Below are 21759 nucleotides of genomic sequence, written 5' to 3' on the forward strand. Positions count from 1 at the left end.
TTACGGAGTGACAACGAGTCTCAAATCTTGGCTATACGGACAGGTTTCTTTGGTTCCCGTTTTACAAAGCGCCTCTTTCAAAATCTGGAACGCTGCATCACATCATTCATGATGGCTGGGGAGGCGGAAGAATAAAGGAGTAAAAGTTTGGATGTTTTCTATTTGGGAATTTACCTACGAGTGTCTAGATAGTCGATACTAGATAGAGACTGCCTGTGAACAGATGAAATGAAAGAAAGGAAAAGATAAAGATACTTATTATTGAGTCTCTCCATCAAAACACAATTTTCAATGACATCGTCTCAATGAAATCTAGGGTCCTGATTTTTTTATCTTTTTTGTTACTTTTTGGGTATCAGATTGCGTGCATAAATACCTACGTACGATTTCAATAGAAGATCTTCCGCCCCCATTGTAATCTTACAATCAACACCTACCGACCTAGGTACATGAGAGAGGTCACAATTGTACCCAGTATTGTACACCCCCAATGAGAGAGATTGTATGGAACGGTCCAATTAAACGATACGGCTCCTTCTTGAAATTTGGAAATCTAGATTTCCTCACCCATTCAATTTCATTAATCTTATCATCTATTCAAAATTTCAAATACAAATAACTGGTACACCAGAGAACATTATTACTAATATTCCAAGATCTTCTGCCGTCTTGGGCTTTTCCCGTTTCCTTCCCGAACTGGCCCATCCCATTGACTTTGCACTAAACAAGGACTTTGGGTTGACTTTGGGTTGAATTAACCTTGATTTAAGGAAAGAAAGCTACCACAGCTATCAAAGCTTACTTTGCTGGCTGCCTAGTACGGGACCTTGGAAGAGGATAGTGCTGCCGTCTCAACCTAGTTGCCCTCAAATGATCCAATCACGATAGAGGGACAAGGAAACCACGGTACAATTTACAATACTATCATACTCCACCTCGCCATCAGCCGCTGTGACGAAAGAAAATAAATACGATTCACTCATTTCCAGCCTCGATCTTCTTTCTTTCCCTTGGCCATTCACGAATTTGCCTTTTATCTTCCTCCTCTTCCTCCTCCTCGACCTCCTCCTCGACCTCCCACACCTTCTCTTCCGCCATCTTCTTTCTATCGATAATACCTCAAATACCGCAAACATGGCGGGGTCTACAATACTCACAAGTTTACTGCTGAGCTCTTCGCTTTTGAGCTCTGCAGGTGCAAACACCGTTCAAATGTCAATCGCCAAAAATCATGCCAATGAAGCAGAACAATTACAAAGGCGTCAACAATACCTCCAGCGACGAGGTATGGGAGAGGTGATGCGAGTTGCAGAAAGGGCAGATACAGTTACGGCCAATCTAGGAAATGCTGTGACTAGTGGATTGTATTATGCAAATGTTACAGTGGGGACACCGGCACAGGCACTGAGTTTACAAATCGATACGGGTAGTTCTGATGTTTGGGTGCCGAGTTCGAGTGCGAGAATATGTGAGGATACTAGAAATGGGGGATGTCCGGGTGGAAGTTGTGCGTATATCTATACTTCTAAAGTAAAGTAAATTTTATCATGAAGGCTTGCTAACATCCTTTAGTTGATTATTCTGCGTCCAAGACTTTTCTCGACGTAGACCAAGATGCTTTCAACATTTCATATGTAGATGGAACTGGATCCACTGGAGATTATTTCCAAGATACATTCTCGATTGGTGGAGCAACTGTTAAAGGTTTCACGATGGGTTTGGCTACGGATACCTCTATCTCAATTGGAATTATGGGTATTGGGTACAACAGCTCCGAAGCAAATATCCAGACTGGAAATGGGACTACGTACCCAAACTTACCGAATGTAATGGTCTCTTCAGGATTGATCAAAACAAATGCCTATAGCTTGTGGTTGGATGATTTACGTAAGTTATACCCTTCACGGAATCATTATGAGAACAGAGCTGATGTCTAGACAGAATCAAGTACTGGCTCAATATTGTTCGGCGGTATTGATACAGAGAAATATGTTGGTGATTTAGTCACAGTCAATGTCTACCCAAGTTCTCGTGGAGGATCAGTAACATCCTTTACTGTAGCTTGGACTTCTCTCTCAGTTCAATCCTCATCTGGAACTGATCAATTGACCCCTACCAATTTTGCTCGCCCAGCAATCCTCGATTCTGGAACCACCATTACCCTTCTACCTGATGACGTTGCAGCTATTGTTTTTGAAGAACTTGGAGCAACAGTCTCTCAACAACTTGGGGCGGTAGTAGTTCCATGTGCTCTAGCCAAGAAGACTGGTAGCATAAACTACGGTTTTGGGGGAGTGGGTGGTCCCACCATCAAGGTGGATGTATCACAACTCGTATTACCTCTCACTACAAGCGATGGTCGTACACCAACTTACGACAATGGTGACCCAGCTTGTCAACTCGGTATTCAAGCCGCCGGTTCAAACCCCACGCTTTTTGGTGATACGTTCCTGAGATCAGCATACGCTGTCTACGATCTCGAAAATAACAGAATTGGACTTGCCCAAACCGATTTTGACGCTACTGGATCCAATATCGTACCGTTCGCAAGCGCAGGTGCAGCTATCCCAAGTGCATCGAGTGCACCAAATGAAGAAGCTGTCACACAGACAGCTTCTGGAATTCCAAGAGTTGGTGTAACACCGACTGCAACTGGAACTGGTCAAGCAGCAACGTACAATCCCACTGCCACGGGATTGAATGCTGAGGATGGATTTACGTCTACATCATCGGCGACTAGCTCGTCGAAAAAATCTGCCGGATCAGGAGGTCCTGCTCCGTTTGAATGGGCTAGAGTTTTCGTTGGTGGTTTCGCTATAACAATGGTTGCTGTTGGGGGTGGTATCTTTACTCTTCTAGTTTGATAGACTTTTGACGATAAGAAGCGGACGCAATACATAAGCAAAATACATTGTATATTATATACTTACACAGCCTTGTGTAATTTTACGAAGCAATACGAAAGCGGATATTATATTTGGCGCAAAGAGTCTTTTTTTGGAAGCGATGGCATTGATGGATGGATATATATGCTCGAGGTGTTTATATTGAGCATAGCAGGAGAGGTATTTAGTTTAATAGGAAGATCAAATATGGAATAGAGAAATATACTCTTCAAGTATCAGTTCAAATGTAGTTGCAAAGTGAAGTCTGCTTTATTAATCGTATGAAGAGGTCTAGATCCTCATCTGCGATCACGTGTCGATAAGATAAGACGCACGCCAAGCCATCGATAATGCGTCTATCAATCAATCATCCGGAGCTCAAGCTCCAACCTTTCTCGCAACTCTTCGTAATTTATTAAAGATCTTGTAATTATCAAGAATCCCCGCGATCACATTGCACGGCATATGCACAACTATACCAAGACAACTTGCTAACCAATATCCATCATCACACAACTACTCCAAGCCCGCCTCTCCGTCATCTTTCCCAACAAAACGCAACTGCACGCAAACGGGAGAGTCAAGTATACATCCATCCATCATGTCTACAAATGAACCCGATTCTCTTGATCCTCAACCCTCTCGAGCTCAGGATCACACACTTCGTATCTCCACTTCTCCTCGAAACATTTCGATATCTAGTTCTCCACAGAATCCTCAGTATCTGTCAAATTCTCCGCAGGAAGCTAGATATTCTGTTTCGCCAAGAGAGGCTCGACATCTTTCTGCTGAAGACCATCGATCATCTGCTTCATCTACTGCTGAAGAGACTAGTTCTCTTAGAAATACCCGAAATATCTCTCCCGATAACCAACGTCGGCTCGTTTCACCTACTGCAGAAGAATTATACACATATGGAGAACCATTCCCCGAGATGCCAGAATATCCTCCGCATGTCGCAGATCCTTTAGTACATATTCAACAACCATCTGACTCACAAGATGGCTCGCAGATGCCTAGAGAAGAAGTTACTTCTTTCGCTGGATACTTCACATTGATTACAGATTCGACTATGGGAGTTGAGGATGGAGATGGAAGTCCGAAAACGCCAACGACACACCATCCGTGTAAGATCCATTATATATTTTCGGATGATGAGGATTGTGAGGAATTGAAAGAGGCTTGTTTGAGAAGTTTACCGGATGCGTCAAACACAGATACTTCAAATAGTAATTCCATGACCAACAAGAGTTCTGGGGAATTAAGAACCTCGGACTCGAGCTCAAGCTCAAAATCAATAGTAGCAACGAAGAAGGAAAACAAGGATCCACAGGTGAAACAGAGAGAGGAAAGAGTTGTCATTATCGATATGAACGAAACGGGAGATAGAGTAGTCAGAGCACAAAGTCTGAGTGACAAATGGCAGGTTATGGGATGTGAGATTGGGAAAGCACCGATTTTTGAAAGTGTGGGTGAGGAGGGCGGAGAGAAGAAGGAGAAGGGAGGTGGATTGATGTTGAGGATTGATGGGGTGGGAATACCCGTTCATAAAGGGGACAAGGAGTTGAGTGGCAGTCGGGAGAAGGGGAAAGGAAAGGAAATCAACGAGATGAATGAAAAAGAGATTGCGAATTTGGATTTGGACAAAATACTTGAGGGATTCGATAAACGGATGGACATTCTACGTAAGGTTATTGGTGGTGTGGGTTGGGATATGGGAGAGACGGGTTTGAACAACTTTGATGGAGAAGAAGCAGATGAAGAACGAGACGAAGAACGAGATATGGCGATAGCTGGATTGCAGTCAGCGGAAGAAGAGCAGAGAGAGCGGGAGGTAGATGGAGAAGCATTTGAAGCTTCTTGATATCTAAGACCGGATACGAATGGATTTTTACTTTGGGCGGGCGGAAAGGTTTTGGGACAGGTGGAGTTGCATATATTAACTAATACGTACATTTACGACATGGTAACACAATGACACGGTACAGCACGGCATAGCATGATACGGATTATCATAGGCGTATATCATAGGCGCAATATCATATTAATATTTCATGGTAAATAGACATGACATTAAGGTTTAAGCGAGGCGGGATCGGGAGGACATGGAGCGAGGTATCAGATTAGTATGTTAGGTATGGGAATTGACGGACACGACGGTTGGTTTAGCTCTTAATGTTTGTTCTGGAAGGAAAGGTTTAAGCGGTACTCATAGCGGAAATGGACTGAGATAATTTATATTGGTTAATTTCGTGCATGGATTACTTTGGTTTGAATCATTATACCTCGATTGTAATTATGGGTGATGCGATGTGATATGATGGAATCCCGTGAGTATGATACATTGTTGTGTTTAGAGGGAAGTAACATGAGATGAGATGAGATGAGACGAGATGAAGTGGTAAGTGATTTGTTAAGTACATATATAAGTGGAAATCATCAAAGTACCTAATAAGATGATGGTGGGTTTTAAGTAAGTAAGTGGTAGGTTCTGGAGAGAATGCATATCGGAAGGAGGTGGGTAGGTGGGTGGGTGGGAGGGGAGGTTAGATGGGGATGTATTTTTATCTATCTACGTACCTAGGTGTATGTGGAGTGGGAGTGGGAGTGGGACTTGGAGGTTGATATTAGGAGGGATGGGAATGGGAGAGTGGGAGTGAGAGTGGGAGTGAGAGTGAGAGTGAAAGGGGGAGTGGGACTTGGATCTAGATTTGGGGTGGACATGGGGGAGATTGGGAAGGGGATGGTAAGTCGAAGAGGGTAATACTGATGGTAGTGCTACCGTGGTTGAAAGTGGAATGAAGGGTGTGGATAATGGTTGAAGGAGGATAATTGGATAGAGATGAGGGTTTTATAAAGAAAAAGTAAAGGGGTGGGATGAGATGGGATGAAATATCATGAGACGAATACAATACATCGTCTAACCAAAAATCCAACAACAACAACAACCGTAAAAATGAAGATAAGTAACAAACCAACGAAACAGATCACTCAAAAAATGAATTGAAAAAAGAAAAGGCGATGAGATAGCAATGAGATGAAGAGAATTGTAGATATAGGAGGATCATGGAGGTATACCTATACATACCTAGGTAGGTAATACAAATTCCTATCTCTTCCTCACATCTCGCATCCATCCACCCCCCTTTTTTTAATACATTTGATAGTGAATGTGACATCGAAAATAACCTTGGAAGGGACTATTAACAGTCAGATAACCGAGGGGATTCAGATGGGTGAATTAATTCGGATTAACCGAGGGGGTGTGTGAGTGAATACGCTGTATGTGCTGTAGATAGATGATTAGCGAGTAGCGAGGAGTGAACATCTACTCGGTGTCCAGGTAAACAGCCAGCTTATCCAATGTTTCGAGTTAAGAGATAAAAAGAGAAGAGGGGGGTGAAGACTTGAGAATGGAAAGTGAGTAAATGGAATGATTGGGTGGAGGGATGAAGTAAAGAAATATAGAGGGAGGTGTATAAACATGTGAGATATAATGTGTGAGATACAACAGAAATGTAAAAGTTGAAGAACTGTATAGGTAGATTATGTGAAGAGTAGGAAAGTATTAGATGGACGAGATGAGATGAGATGAAGCAATGCAATGCAATGCAATGCAATGCAATGAATCCGTAAGTCTAAGAACGAGTACGAGTGAAACAAGATGATCAAAGCCTAGGCAAAAAAAACACAACAACTTGAAACACAAAAAACTAAACTCACAAGTAGGGCCTCTCATCCAACACCAAAACAGCAGATACAATACCAAGCTATTCATCTCTCGAGGACACAAACCCACAAAACAAGCATAACCAAACTTCAGATAAATTTCAGTTAAGATTCATTACAAAACGCTACCGTATATTAAAAGCAACACTACAATATTCTATATAAACATCAATCCCACCCTCTCCTCTCAAAACTAAGGAAACGGAGAACTCCCCAACCCCTATATCAAACGAAGCGAATGAACGCAACATGATGGTTGTTGCAACTAGAGAAAAGTAAAGTAAAGTATGGTATATAATTTTTCCTCCCATATGAACCTATTATTCTTACACAAAGAAATGTTTTGTATCGAGGCACGTCTCATCTCAACGTGCTTGTGTTAGAAAGGACAATTTTCCCCTTTCCTACTCTTCTTCAGTCCTTGAACTGGAAAGTCATCATATACGCCCAAATCTTATTTATGCACAGCTCATTTGATATGAGTTCAGTACCACATGCATATTCGCAGAAAAGACAAAAGAAAATCGAAACATCAAGAGCGCAACTGGGCCTGCCATATACAAACATCATTTCCCTCTCATTCGAAAATTCATCCCACTCATGCGATGAATTTCTTCCACTTTCTAACCACAGGTGTGAAGTCCGCACCTGGAACAACTGCCTTTTCTTCACTCCAATCCTTGCCTGCAACCACCATTCTTGATTCTACGAAGCTCGCTCCTGGTACGACAAGTCTATCTGATGTAGTGAAGTCGGTACCTGGAATAACCGCTCTCTTGGCAGCAGGTTTGGTATTGTCGTTTGATGTGTTACTGGTGAAGTGTACAGCTAAGACGATTGCGATAATGGCAACAATGATGACTGTAAAATGTTACGTTAGTGATTGGAAGATTAAAGTAAGGGATGGGAGGAGATGCAAGGGATACATACCAACAAGACCTAAGCAATACCACTTCTTTCTATTTCTTGATCTCGCACTGACAATTGCCGTATCAATTTGTTGAACTCCCTTATCCATATTCTCGACAACTTCTTCGCCCTTCATTTCAATGTTGACCACAGCAGCTTCTTGTTGTACAACCAGGTTCTCCATCTGTGAGAACAGTTCTGCGATTTGTATAATATCTTGCTCAATCTTCTTGATAGCAGCGTTTCGATCTCTGACAGCATTCAAAGTCGTATTGGCTTGCCCCTGTCTGTTGCTTGTCATCAAAGCTTGTTGAAACATTTGTTGGGGCTCTGAATCCGGTACAGCAGCAGCAACCTCCTCGTCGGTGGCGTCTGCGTTGACAATACGATATTCTCTTCTCATTTGATCACGAACTGCATTCTTAATCAGTTGCTCTTTCGCGTTGAATTCTTCCATGGTCTTCTTGAGTTTGCGTTGCACTCTGCCGATTTGTTTGGTATTCATGTCGCTCCCAGCATCTGGCATGAGTTTGGTTTTTCGAAGCTCTTCGATGATATCTCGCTGAGACGCCATGGTTTGGGCTGAAATATCCTCGAGGTCTCTGGTGATACCGCCTTGATCAACCTCCCTATTGATTCGACCACGTAGTGCTTCCAGTGCTCCAATACCTCGCGCAGTATTGTCGATTTCAACGTCGATTTGGCGACATCGGTTGAGAATAGCATTGGGATCATATTGTTCTCCAGGCTGACTTCCGTTCTGTGCTAAGGATGCCATCTCAACATTTTGTCCTACTCTGATGTTAATGGGATGATAGTCGTTGTGTGATCAGGAATGCTCACCACCATAAGAGTCTCGTCCCATGGCTGCTCCATTGTCGTATTGAGGCGATTGAGGATAGCCTGGTGAATTTTGTTGAGCATACGGGTTTTGACCACCGCCGTAATTATTTCTGCATGATTCTGGTTAGTATTAGGATCTAAGTGTGTCCATCGTCGCAAGTTCGCAAATCCAGTCGTGAATTGTTTCTGGTCGTTGATAGGGGATGATGGAGTGGAAGGTGAATAACTAACCCGTACTGTGCCATGATTATTAGTAAATTGCTTCCAGAGTAATTTTATTATTTGATCTTTTCTTCCAAGAACTTTTCAATTGAAATGTATATCACAAATGAAGAGATCGCAGAATGAGAGGTCTCTTGTCGTGGGATTGAAACCTCGAGGATACGAAAGTGAAACTATGGACTTACACTCATTTTACAACACGCTTCGACCCCTAAACACGACCCGGCTTCAAGTTTGGCGAAAGGAATCTACCTAGTAATCTGCCACAATTTCCCAAACTCTGGTGCAATTACTCGTTTCGTATTATGGAAGATCGTGGGGGAACTTTGATGGTTTTGTTTTATATACGAGTAATTAATTTACAACCAAAAATGAAGAGGAAAAGAATAAAATCTACGGCAATTTAGTCTTTGGGGGTGAAGTGAAGATTAATATTAAGTGAAAGTATACCAAAGGAAAAAACCCGTTTGTTTGAGGATGATTTCTTCCACTGGGCTGATCTACTGCGCCAAAGACTAATATGAAATTAGGTTTAGTAAATTGTGTTTCCAAGCAGATTAGCTCAGGAACATCCTTCGTTAGTTGCATGGAAAAGGATGAAAGCTTGGTATAATTGGTTCGCTCGTAATCTTCAAGGAACAATACATCCCAAACCAAAGTTGAGCCACACATGGTGGATCGATCGAGGTCGAATGATAGGTCAATGTATTGCTCCGCCAGTCAATCTTTGAGTCTGCTGTACCTAGCTAGCTATTATTAGATTGCATAAAACCTTGCCTCCCGTATACCTACGAAATACTTCTTGTACGTGAACTTCGCCAACGCACCGGGAACGATGTGATGACTGCATTTATACGGACACAGAGTGGCTTGGCCCCCGAAGATATACACGCCTCTTTGCTATCCAAATAATGTGGTATTCAGATATACCGACATGGATCCGGCGACGATCATTTTGTCAAATCTAGACACAGACGATACATACCTAACCATTCCTCAAGCATTGACGAATGCTACCTATCTGCCGCAGCTTGGGTCGATTCATGCATAGCCATTGGTTACAGGAAGTCCACCCCCACCATCACCAAACCCATACCACCCGCGTTTCATACAAGCCAAATATCTATCATCGCGTCCATACAAACAATTCGGATTGCTATCAATGGCTAAGAGAGGTGCATGATTAATGCATATCCGCATCTGTTTCGAGGAAACGATTTCAGCGCCGCATGGGGTATCAATCTAAATCTAGACTCTATAGAGATCCAAGTCAATTAAATGACTAAACTGCACATTATGTTGTACCATGGCTAACAAGTAAATTTGCATCTATGAATCGTAGATAATCGTTGGATACTATGTGCTTATTTCTTATCAACAAGATTCCACGATAAACAAGTAGCACACATCCCCTGCATTTTCGTAGACAGTTACTGGTTCCATCAAGCGGACTAGTCTTTCATCATTAATTCCAAGTTATGTTTGTTCCCGACTTGCAGAACTCTTTCTGTTGAGAGGCTGTAACCTAATACCACCGCCTCTTTCAACGAGCAAATCAACTATGGTCTTCTTGTCCGCCGAATTCCCTATCCCGTGCTCAGCAGCCTCCAAAGCACTGCCCCAGAAACCACAGGCCTCATCTCTGAGGCCCAATTCTAGTAGTGTTTTAACTATTTCTACTGCTCCCTGATATGCAGCAGTTTGGAGCGTAGTGCCAAACTTACCTCCTTTCAGAAAGGGGTCTGCTCCTCGGTTCAATAAGTATGTAAAAGCCTGGCTTCCGCTAAGTATGGCGGCCTGGAGAGCATTGCCAAATCCTCCGCCGGTCTTGTTGATGTCAACACCGTGATCTAGACATATCGCCATAACTTCCAGGTTTCCCTCTCTTGCAGCAGCCTGAAGAACATTTTCGTATCGCCCCCCCAAAGCATTGATATTGGCCCCGTGATTGTGTATGAGTTCAAATATTACCTTGTCTTTAACCGCAAAATGGAGAGCAATCCGGTCTGCTCCTTCATCACTAACATCAGCTCCAGCGTCGAGCAGGATTTTGACGATTTCAGTATGACCTCCCTCAGCGGCTGCTTCCAGTGGAGTATTTAGCCCTGGTAGCTCATCCGAATACATTTTGGCTCCGGCTCTAAGGAGAAGCCTCACAGTAGATTTGTGTCCATGATAACAAGCATTTGTGAGAGCACTTCCATAGAGTCCATCCGAAGAATCGATTGAAGCACCGTGTTCAATGAACAGCTGTACTAGTCTGTCATGACCACTAGCAGCTGCTGCCTGAAGCACTCCTCCTGCTGTTCCACCCGAAATGTTCACATCTGCACCTTTTTCTAGTAACAAATGTATGATTTCAAGCATATGTGGTTCGAGAGGCCGCCCATGCCTGTTGACAGCGGCTTGCAAAGCAGATCCATCTTGTCCGCCTTGGGCATTGACATCAGCGCCCTTAGAGAGGAGATAACGTATGAACTCGATATTTGGATGAATATGCTGAGCATTGACTGCACTTTGGAGTGGATTACCGTAGCGCCCTCCAGAGGTGTTGATCGAAATTCCTCTTTGTAAGAATAAACTGCACCTTGTTAGTGCCACGGAAGAGGATTAGATAATTGGTTCATGCAAATTCTTACTCAACAAGTTCAAAGCTGCCCTTATGAGCTGCAGCCGAAAGTGGATTACCATACAGAGAGTCTTCGTGTCCTTGAAAAATGGCACCATTTTCTAGCAAAAGTTTGACAACCTCAACCCTGCCCTCGCTCGACGCACTCTGCAGAGCATCTCCCTTGATGCTACTCGTTGCATTGACTTGTGCGCCAGCGTTTAACAAAAATTGAACCATATCTTTCATTCCAGCCCTAGCAGCTGTGTGCAATGCATTGGCGCCTACAGAGTTTCCATTTATGTCAGCGCCATTTTCGAGTAAAAATTTCAAGACTTCCTTATGCCCTTTTCTAGCGGCCAGATCCAGAGGGGTATTGTAGTCATCATCTGGTTGGCTTATAGATGCATTCGCGCCGGCTTCTATGAGTATCCGAACTATTTCGATATGTCCGTTAGCGGCAGCATAGTGCATCGCTGTTGTATTCCATGAGTTAGAAGCCATCGCGGAAACGCCCCTTTCGAGAAGAGTTTTACTAGGGCCCTGTAGATTGACGGCAGCGAAGATGTGCAGTAACCTCACTTCGTCCGGGGCATCATGTCCGAAATAGTTTGATTCAGGAGGTGCATGAGAGAAGTTGAGCCATCTTTTCAGTAAACCGTAAGTCTCAATATCCTGAAGAATGCCATCTTGTAATATGCCCCGTCTCTCAGCAGCCTCTGCATGTTTCAACCATGACTCATGAGCGTAAATTCCAAAAGCGTATGTATTGTATTGTGCGTCTAATTCATCGGGCGACAAATCTCCATATGTTCCTTGCTGAGTAAGTTCTCCTGATTTGAAATAATTTGTGCAAGCCCTTGCCAATCTATCATGAAGACTTCCTACGATCTCATCGTCGGAAAGCTTCATTGCATGCTGCAACAACCTCCCAGGGTTGGATTCTTCCACGGAAGCTAACAGGAACTTCAGACCGTCAGAGATCATGAAGTCAACCACAGTTTGGTGGATAAATTGTACCATGTACTGGCCGGAGGTGTAGAGAACTACTTCGACAAGCCCACCGGACAGACTTTTTGTCAGAATCTTCATTCTAGCATCGGTTTCGACAAATTCTTCGCGTTCTCGGCAACTTAATTGCCCACGTTGAAGCGGTTCATCCAATGCCAACGCAAAGCGAAGCTCGATTAAATTCAGGGGCCGGAATGCTAGTGAAATCCACTGCATCAACAACAATGTCTTGGATCGATATTTAGCTTTAATGACATTAGCGAGAATATCTTTGTAGACACGTCCTAAATCATTTGGTACCTTCTCCAGCATAACACGGATGTCATTCAAGCTCGCTCCTTCGTTCAATTCATAGGCGACTTTTGGAACGACAAGCTTCACCCATTGAAAAACTCCTTCTGACTGCTTGACAATCGCCTTTTCCATATTCTTCCTACCTTGGATCGCGGCCGGATCCCCGTCCCAAAGCAAGACTCTGGAATTCAATTCGTCATGAACATAATCTCGGATATCTTGGCTGTTACCATTCTCAACGAGAACTTCAAAGCCCTCACTCAAGGTGACATTGGGATAGTGCCGACAAGAAACGCAAATTCTCAAGGATCCACCATCTTCATCTTGGGACACTCTCTTCTTCATGTCATCAAAATAATCAATCAGTATCCTCGCATTGTCGTCGCCAGCTTCATCAAGTGCGTCAACAAACAACGTAACCGGCCTTGATTGCGCAATCCAAACGATTGAATTGAATAACCATGTTTTCAATTCCTCTTCAGTCCAAAGACAAACACTCTCTATTTGTCTCGACGCGTTCTTTTCGGCAAAGGACTTTCGGAGTTGCTCGCGGATAGGTGACGCTTGAGAGTAAAGTTGGTACAACAATTGCCTATACATTCCTTCGGGCCCCTTTTGGAGAGGGGCACCACGACCGTGGAAGAAGAAATTCAGTACCAGAAGGCGAGAATCGCGATTGCGGAAATTTGACAGTATATATGCCATAAGTGTGGATTTTCCTGCACCTGGTTTGCCTTTGATCCACATTAGACTGCGTTGTGTGTCTTTCCATCGAAGATAGGAAGGATCTTGGGAGATCCAGGTACAGGTACCTGGGTAGGCGTTGTTTGCATTGCGACGTCTTTGCTCCATTTCTGGGTAGTATATGGAGGATAATACAGCTGTATATATATGTTAGATTGAGGCTTCATACGGATTTGAGCTCCTTACATTCGTCCTCAGGGGTGAGATCATCTTCAACCACTATAAATTAGACGTCAGCATTTACATCGCCGTTTGCTTTCTTGCGCAGAACCTACAGCTGCTAGCTTCATCCGCATATACTTTCAGAATACCCCAGACCGACTTGTATGAACTACTTTCCGGTCCACTAAATCTGCAGATATTTCGATGGTCACAGCCATGCATTTTTACCACCCGCTCATCTGGAATGTGTAACTGCGCACTCTCTTCGTCAACCACAAGCCCCTTTAATCCCGAGCAGATATCCATTTCTAGGAAACTGGCAACTCGAATCCCATCATATAGCTTCAATCTCTTGAATTCGTCCTGTGTTTCTATCAAGACTGACGACCCTCGCGAAAGAGGCGTAATTAATTCATCTCTCACACGACCACTGAATCTCATTGGAAGGGCGAGAAGCCCATTGGCAAATTTCGAGATCAATAGAGGTAGCTTAGTTTCGTCAGAGCCCATATGCGGAGTGGCAAGGAAGAGAATGGCGGATGTGAGCTCAAATATGTTCCTGTAAAGCTTGATGTTGAAGGCTCTGATGAGCGCCTTCTTCACAACGATACCTCCCATACTATGACATATGAAAATGATTCGACGCTTTCGATGTTTATCATTGCTTCTCTCCCTCAACAAATCCTCCAACAGAGCTGTAGCGAAATCTTCTATCGTACCCGTCCCTCGACTAAACAGTACATTCGCATCATACCCAAATGTGAATATTCTGGCACCTGGTAACTCATTGGGCAACTGATCCCTTAACCACAGGTTTTTGACACCATCTTCGTTCTTCTCAGTCCATGTTCTGAATGCATCGCCTTTTATGCCATGCAGTGCCACGATATCAATTCTATAAGGCGACTCTCCATTCTTTGGAAGTACAGGAATTGGATTCAAGTGGAAGAGCCCAAACCTTTCAGAGAGCTCCGTGTCTATTGGCACTACAGTTGTGGCAGATTTCGAGCGAGATTTCCATAAATTTCCTCGCGCCATTAGCTCTTCGCTTGGAGGGGGAGTATAGATTTTAATTGCAAATTGCAGACGACGGCCAATGAACAATTTTGCAGTTTGATTGAAAGAGCTATATAGACAAGAATATTACAATAATAAAAATAGAGGAAAAACGAACGATCAAAGCGAAAGAAGATACTACACCCATATACAAATAGCATAGCTATGATGCTTGCACGCTTACTTCTGCCCTACCATTGGAACAGGGCTTAGAGAATTTCGCAGACGCAACTTGCGCCCGCTTAGTATATAGAAACCCTTGATCGAATATGCATGTCTGTGTTTCGGAGTAATTTCATCCCTGGTATCAATTTGTTCATTGGATGGCAAGAATACAATGTAACCGTTCTTCAGCGCTGAACCATAGTATTGGGAGAATGTATTCTCGAGTGTGGTTTAGCGGACAGAAGTAAATGGTTGGGCGCTTATCTTTGTCAACAACTTTGACCAATTGACTGGAGTGAAAGATTCCCCGCTTTCCCTCTGACACTTCACATTTATCAATCATAGGAACTTCTTTGGGTACCAGTAGCTAGCAATACGAAGGGTTGGAGTTCAAGGCGCGACAGATATACTCCGTGAACACCTGAAATTCTATGATCACCTGCTGTTCAAGGCCAAACGCGATGACATGCTGCACGCTTGTGCATTGTACTGAACCTCTAGATTCGGAGAGAACATATGTATCAAAGAAGAGGTTGACGATGAATGAAGTAAATAGCAATTCTCATTCATAATATCAATATCAAATGTTGACTAGAAGGTGTTTGGACATCATGTTGTGCCTCCGAAAGCCTGGTGTCCACATGCCATTCAGCTAAAATGACGCTAACACCATTCAGTCGACCGCCTAAATGGCAGAATTTTGATTTTTGTTCCCAATACAATTTGTTGCGTACAATACGAGTAGTAGGGACGACACATGCGATCATTTTTTGCTTCAGTCAATTGCTTCAGAAGAAGTCGCATTGGACTACAGAGTGGGAGTATTCGACAACTAAAAAATCACAGATTTTTTTCAGCCTCAATCATGGAATCCACTCTTCCTGATATATCAGTTGCCCCCGCTGCCGATCAGCATATTCTTCACGATGGGAAAGAATATACTACAGTCAAAGAAGGTCTCGCACATATTCTGATACCCGCAGAAGGTTCCAAAGTACCACAGACGACTCCTAAAGGTCAAAATCAAGTACAGTCTGTTTTCTACAATCCAATTCAACAATTCAATCGAGATTTGAGCGTCCTGGCGATTAAAGCATACGGAGAAAGCATATTGGAAAAGAAGAAGAAAATAATCGAGCGCGATAGACAGAAGAATGCTGCTAAAAAGGAGAAGAAAAGAAAGAGGGCTGCTGAGGAAGGGCACGATGGACCGAGGAAGGCTGGCAAACTTGAGAATACAGGAGAGACCGTAGAACTCCCAATGGCCGTCGCAAAATCCGAGGATACCAGTAACGACATGGAGACAGAGACTAAAGAAGAGGCACCAAATGGTCAAAATGAAGAAATGAAGTCCACTGTCCCAGCGGCCAACGGCGATTTACAAAACCATGTAACGACTGAGGCAGCCGAAGGACCAGAAACTAAAAATGAAAAAGAAGCCACAAAACCCACGAATCCTATCAATCCGAGGTTCCAAATTCTCGATGCCTTATCTGCGACTGGACTTAGAGCTCTTAGATATGCTCAGGAAATTCCTTTTGCAACATCAATCACTGCGAATGATCTCTTGCCCGCAGCTACGAAAACGATCGAACTCAATGTGAAGCATAATAAGCTGGAAAACAAGATCAAAGCTGTGACCGGCAACGCATTGACACACATGTATAGTCTTGTAGGTGATGATTGCAAAGATGGAAGTGGCAGCAGGAAATACGATGTAATCGATTTAGATCCTTATGGCACAGCAGCTCCGTTTTTGGACGCAGCGGTACAAGCAGTTAGAGATGACGGAGGGCTTTTGTGTGTTACATGTACTGATGCCGGTGTATGGGCTTCAAATGGGTATCCTGAAAAGGCATATTCTCTCTATGGGGGAACTACAGTGAAGGGCCAGCATAGCCATGAGGGTGGTCTGAGACTTATTTTGCATTCAATTGCTACATCCGCCGCTCGATACGGTCTCGCAATGGAACCACTTCTGTCTCTTTCGATCGATTTTTACGCCCGAGTATTTGTTAGAATATACAAGTCTCCTTCCGACGTCAAATTTCTGGCAGGCAAAACTATGATGGTTTATAACTGTGATACTGGTTGTGGGGCATGGACGACTCAAATGGTTGGAAAGAACAAGCTTGCACCCAATAAAAATGGCAATGGCCATTTCTGGAAACATGTTTACTCCATGGGACCATCAGCAGGCGAAAACTGCGCCCATTGTGGTATGAGAACTCACCTCGCTGGACCTATGTACGGTGGTCCGCTCCATCAACCCGAATTTGTCCAGAGAATTCTAGACGGTCTTCCCAACGTTTCCAAAGATACATATCATACAACAGCTAGGATCGAAGGTATGCTCACATTGGCCCTCGAAGAAAATTTGCCTTCTTTAGAGGATATGTCGGACTCCCCAACTGCCTCTTCAAAGACTGGCAAAAATGATCCTGCAGCCATTGACCACTATCCGTTCTTCTTTATACCATCAATGCTCGCCAAAGTAATTCATTGCGTGACTCCCCATGAGAATGCACTCCGAGGAGCTTTACGACATCTCGGTTATAGAGTTACTAGAAGTCATACGAAGGGTGGTAGTATCAAAACCGATGCTCCTTGGGATGTTATATGGGAGATTATGAGAGAGTGGGCACGACAGAAATTCCCACCAAAAGAGGGTGTTATCAAGAAGAATACCGCTGGCTGGTATATAATGGGCTTAGACAAAAAGGCTCCGACGACTCAGCAGGGAACTCTCAAGGATGAGGCTAGTAGTGGTGATGCCGATGGGAAAGATACGCCACCTACCGGAAAAAAGAAGCTCGAAGTAGTTTTTGACGAAGAGCTGGGAATGGAGAAAGACACAAAAAAGATAGTGAGATACCAAGTCAACCCCCGGGAGAATTGGGGCCCAATGAACCGGGCTAGTGGCCACGCATAATGTTCATTCTATGCTCTAATATACCCTATCTAACGAATTTTATATCATTCAATAATTGGTTTCTTTTGTCGGTGATGATTACCAGTACCTGGTTGGTTACGACGTTGACCCTTCCGACAACTAATCACCCCAGAAAACACCACAGTTGAACACGTTTTTTTGTTCAACTTGAATCTATTCTCTACGTAATTTGAACATTTTTCGCCCAAATCGCTTTAAACAACTTGGACTTTTTGCTTCTTCCTCTTGCGTTTCGGGTTCATAATCTTCCCAGGGCAGTTGCCTCAAACTTTGCCTAACAGGCGCTGATTGCCTGTCTTGAGGCGATACACAGAGCTTTAGTATTACTTCTTCATCTTGCCCTATGACGACCTTCTTCTCCAGATATTCCGCACATACACTCCTAGATACCAGGAAGATCCAACCTTTCGGTGGATATAAATCGGCCACTGTTCCTTTCGGTACAAATACTGTGAGTTCTCCCGTACTACTTGGTTCATGTATGTGAATGGCCACGGAAATTTCTCCAGCTGACGTTGAAAGTCGGTAATCCACGAACGTGAGACCTACAAGTACTGGGTGTACTTTCCAATGAGACCAACCAGGACTCAATGGTTCAACTCCCGCTAGATACTGCGGAAGAATAAATACTGGCCAGGTAGACCGTGCTTGCATCATGGATGTCATGGATGAAGTTGGCTGGCCGTCTGGTTTAATCTCTTTCCAATGTCCTCCTGAGTATTCCAAACTTTCTGGATCTGCCATCGGACCCCATACACTCTCAATTAATTCCACCGCGTCATGTCCCTTACCAGCCTGAAACAATGCTTCTGCTGCCATTCCACAAGTATAAGGACTCACGATCTTTACCTCTTTTCTGTCTTCTGTATCTCGAATTACTCGTGGAAGTTCTCCACTGCTTGAAAGTCCCAAGTGCTCGTCTGACCTTTCGATATGAGGTATGACACCGAGAATTCTCCCATATGAGTTAACTTCATGTGATACTGTTGTTGGTGGGATGCGATCACTTAATCGCAGAACACCTGTTTCTGAATGCCAAAAATTCTTCAAAATGTTGGCTTTGAGTGTATTGGCACGAGGTGTGTATTCATCTTCTATCCCGAAAATGCCACACATCTTACTCATTGAAACCAGAGCGTCATAGTATGCAAGATTTGCTTTGGACGTAGCGCCTATGAGTATACTGGATGACATAACATCTCCTGTTTAATCGTCAGAACCTATTTATGACATCGAGATGTAAAATACTTACTTGACATATTAGGCGGTGCCACGATTAATCCTCGTCTATCTTCATACATCATTGCGAAATTCATTGATTTCTCCATTTTGTCCCATATCCTCTCCACAATAGAGAAATCTCCTGAGTACATCCAATAATCCTTAACAGCTACCAGCAGTTGAAAACTGAGAGTGAGGGAGAAAAAAGCATATGTAGGAGGCTCACTTCGTTCATTTTCAAAGAAAGTTTTTTGTATTGGACTTACGTTCCCGAGATATCCGTCAGCCTCCTGGTGACTAGAAAGCAACGATAGACTCCCCAAGACCGCTTCCAAATGCCCCGTTGAATGGTAAATAGAGCGACCCATGACGAACAAATCACCAGCAGAACATATGCGATGACCTTTTGCACTATCGACTGTGCATGGTATCTGATTTGTTCCGACTTGGAAATCCGCCAACACGCGGACTCTGTTAGGGAGTCTCATGTCATTTTCATAAAGTATGTCGTCATTAACGTCTCTTACGACCAGCGATCGATAGATTGCGAGGTAATGTTCGGGACCACCGAATGCGACTGAACCAGTATTTGGCTCGCCTCCGGGCGATGAATTGATGTTCAGTCTCTTGAGATGCGCGACTCTTCTATGATTGATCTTCACCAAAACATTCGAACCTCGAGCTTCCGTATCGATCCTAATCCAGTCAAACAAGTCGAGACTTCCGGGCAGGTCCCATGCTCCTCTTAGTATCGAGGGCGGGGTATCGGAAGTGCCTTCGTAAACCGATAGTCTTCTTGACGCAATATCTATGGAGAAAATCAATCCACTTTCCACCATATGAATACCCCAGCTGGCTCCACCGGACTCTATCTTCACTTTGAATTTGATTGCCTTATTCTTCCATCGTGTTCCGTGTCGGCAAGGTGCCCATCTCTGTCCCGATATCCTTGTACCAAATTCACATACTTCCCATATTTCTTGTACTTCTCCAGCTTCCACTGTGCATCGATCGACAGTATTGACGCCGTCTCTCCATATCTTGTTAAGCAAGTCGTTTGAAGACACGAAACGACTCTCCCCTAGTGTTCTTGGTCTTATTTCTCTGAATCCTATCGATGAGATCACTACTGAACAACTCGGCGTTACAAGAGTGATCTTTTGATATCGTTGAGAAGTCTGTGGCAGTTTGAACTCCATCAACTTGGGGGTATGTGATGGTGGGAAGAAGAGCGTTTTTGCTCTATAAGTATCCATTGCATTAGACAGCCCAAAGAATGGTCCATCTCCTAAGAGAAGTTAATATTTCTTTCACTAATTTTTTACCACTTGCTTACCCTTCTTTTTGTTGTGAACCCCGGCGCTTGTTTCGCTGTACACAACATCCACTACAGCGGGTCGTCCATTACTAGTCACATTGACTGTCTCAATGAAAGGTATACCGCCCACACTCCTTCCATAATCGAGTATGATCTCTTGTATTCCATCACCTTTGGTTGAGAGAGTAAGTGGCTGATTCCGTGCTAGGTATAATTCACGGCCGCCAATCTCTCTCCAGATCTTCAAGGGAAAATGAAATCCCATAAGACTGCCGGGGTCATTAGGTGGTGATCTTCTTTGGGTGGGTGACATATTATGTAAAATTTGCAGAGATATAGACTCAAAGTCGGCTATTGAATTCTGAATTGGGAATACGAAGAGAAATGGCAAGTCAATATGGTAGTTTCAAAATGAAATTGCAGCGGAGGGGAACACTAATAATTGAACCAAATCAACGTCGAATCATGCATAAATCCCCGATGCCTCTTTTGATGCTATCATGAGATTACTAAAACGACATTCAGTATGAGACTGAGGATCATCGGACTTGGGAATATCATGGCATCGGTCTCAGCAAGTTCCCGACGACATTAGACCAATCGATTTACACTTTAAATCTACCACCAGTCTAAATCGGTGCTGGTTTCTTTTGCGAATAGAGAACTTAATCCACCACACATTGGATTGAAGATACAACAAGCGTGAATCAAGCCACCATTCGTCTTCAGGAACGAGAGGTGTCTAGACAGCCTTAGCGCGGATATGAAGGTGGATCTGATCTGCCGAAAGCTATAGTGTTCAGATCAGCAGTGTCGTGTGGGAGCCTCTTGGAGACTTATTGTCGCTCCCGAGGCAGTATTGCCCCACACAATACTCTTACTGGATATCTTGAGGTCGGTGAGGTTTAGAATATATGAAAGAGGAAGTCTTAGGTGGGAAAATTTTCAGTTTGGCAAGACATGATTGGTTGCCATTTCTCCGAATACTTGGTAGGTATGTAAAGTATACAGCCACAATGCTTGAAGCTTCAACAAACAATGTTGACCGCTGTAGTAATGCATGAAGGGGACAGCTTGCCGAGGAAAACTTAATTTGGAGATCACGAATATTTCAATCGTCGGCATATATCCCGAGTGGACTTGAAGGGTGTGCAGTCTGCTTGGTGGTAGGGATCACAATAAGTGAGGGTAGTGGGGAGTTTCAAGATGGGACCGATAGATTGAACCGACCTGCTCACAAAGTTTGGCTGATAATAAAAGCTAGGATGAAGCTGACGGAAATGTGCAATACTAGTAGTAAAGCCCACCCCTTTGATACCAGTAAAGATTGAGATCTGAAGAAACAGGTCGAGAACGGGAAGAAGTGGATATTTGTCAAGACCTTCATGTCAACCATCCCTGGTCTAACACTTTCCACTACTGCTGGATAATCGGAAACGGTTGGTACCGGCGGTGTGGGACTTTCTGCAAGTAATCGCTCATTCCACTTTATAACAATACTTTTCGATGATCTGGCCGCCAACACGCATCTTATATTCTGACGAGCGTTTTGTTAAGACGAATCATTTATCTGATCTTCCTTCAATTCAATACAAACAATTTTGGTAAATATCATGTATTTCCCCAGTCACTAGGTCTG

The 21759-nt window shown here is 43.6% G+C and overlaps 6 protein-coding genes across 6 annotated transcripts; 3 read left to right on the plus strand and 3 right to left on the minus strand.

The window, feature by feature from the left end:
• Positions 1–1134: 1134 nt before the first annotated feature.
• Positions 1135–2864, plus strand: EAF02_011757 (uncharacterized protein; the record flags this gene model as incomplete). Its single annotated transcript, XM_038907804.1, has 3 exons — positions 1135–1507; positions 1573–1887; positions 1942–2864. 3 exons carry the CDS (start codon positions 1135–1137, stop codon positions 2862–2864), a joined length of 1611 nt encoding a protein of 536 aa, XP_038752448.1.
• Positions 2865–3486: 622 nt separating this feature from the next.
• On the plus strand, positions 3487–4749 carry EAF02_011758 (uncharacterized protein; the record flags this gene model as incomplete). The annotated part of the gene is made up of 1 exon (XM_038907805.1): positions 3487–4749. One exon carries the CDS (start codon positions 3487–3489, stop codon positions 4747–4749), a length of 1263 nt encoding a protein of 420 aa, XP_038752449.1.
• Positions 4750–6711: 1962 nt separating this feature from the next.
• Positions 6712–8728, minus strand: EAF02_011759 (uncharacterized protein). The gene is made up of 4 exons (XM_038907806.1): positions 8598–8728; positions 8367–8476; positions 7545–8315; positions 6712–7475 (listed from the first exon to the last, which is right to left on the minus strand). The coding sequence occupies exons 1-4, from the start codon at positions 8609–8611 to the stop codon at positions 7213–7215; spliced, it is 1158 nt and encodes a 385-aa protein (XP_038752450.1). The 5' UTR covers positions 8612–8728; the 3' UTR covers positions 6712–7212.
• A 1336-nt stretch (positions 8729–10064) lies between these two features.
• On the minus strand, positions 10065–14445 carry EAF02_011760 (uncharacterized protein; the record flags this gene model as incomplete). The annotated part of the gene is made up of 4 exons (XM_038907807.1): positions 10065–11169; positions 11228–13382; positions 13432–13464; positions 13521–14445. 4 exons carry the CDS (start codon positions 14443–14445, stop codon positions 10065–10067), a joined length of 4218 nt encoding a protein of 1405 aa, XP_038752451.1.
• Positions 14446–15493: 1048 nt separating this feature from the next.
• On the plus strand, positions 15494–17560 carry EAF02_011761 (uncharacterized protein; the record flags this gene model as incomplete). Its single annotated transcript, XM_038907808.1, has 1 exon — positions 15494–17560. The coding sequence occupies one exon, from the start codon at positions 15494–15496 to the stop codon at positions 17558–17560; it is 2067 nt and encodes a 688-aa protein (XP_038752452.1).
• A 174-nt stretch (positions 17561–17734) lies between these two features.
• Positions 17735–20433, minus strand: EAF02_011762 (uncharacterized protein; the record flags this gene model as incomplete). The annotated part of the gene is made up of 3 exons (XM_038907809.1): positions 17735–18783; positions 18834–20090; positions 20139–20433. 3 exons carry the CDS (start codon positions 20431–20433, stop codon positions 17735–17737), a joined length of 2601 nt encoding a protein of 866 aa, XP_038752453.1.
• Between the last annotated feature and the right edge of the window lie 1326 nt (positions 20434–21759).

Source organism: Botrytis sinoallii, assembly GCF_014898435.1.
Source record: "Botrytis sinoallii strain Bc 23 chromosome Unknown BSIN_035, whole genome shotgun sequence".
NCBI classification, from domain to species: domain Eukaryota; kingdom Fungi; phylum Ascomycota; class Leotiomycetes; order Helotiales; family Sclerotiniaceae; genus Botrytis; species Botrytis sinoallii.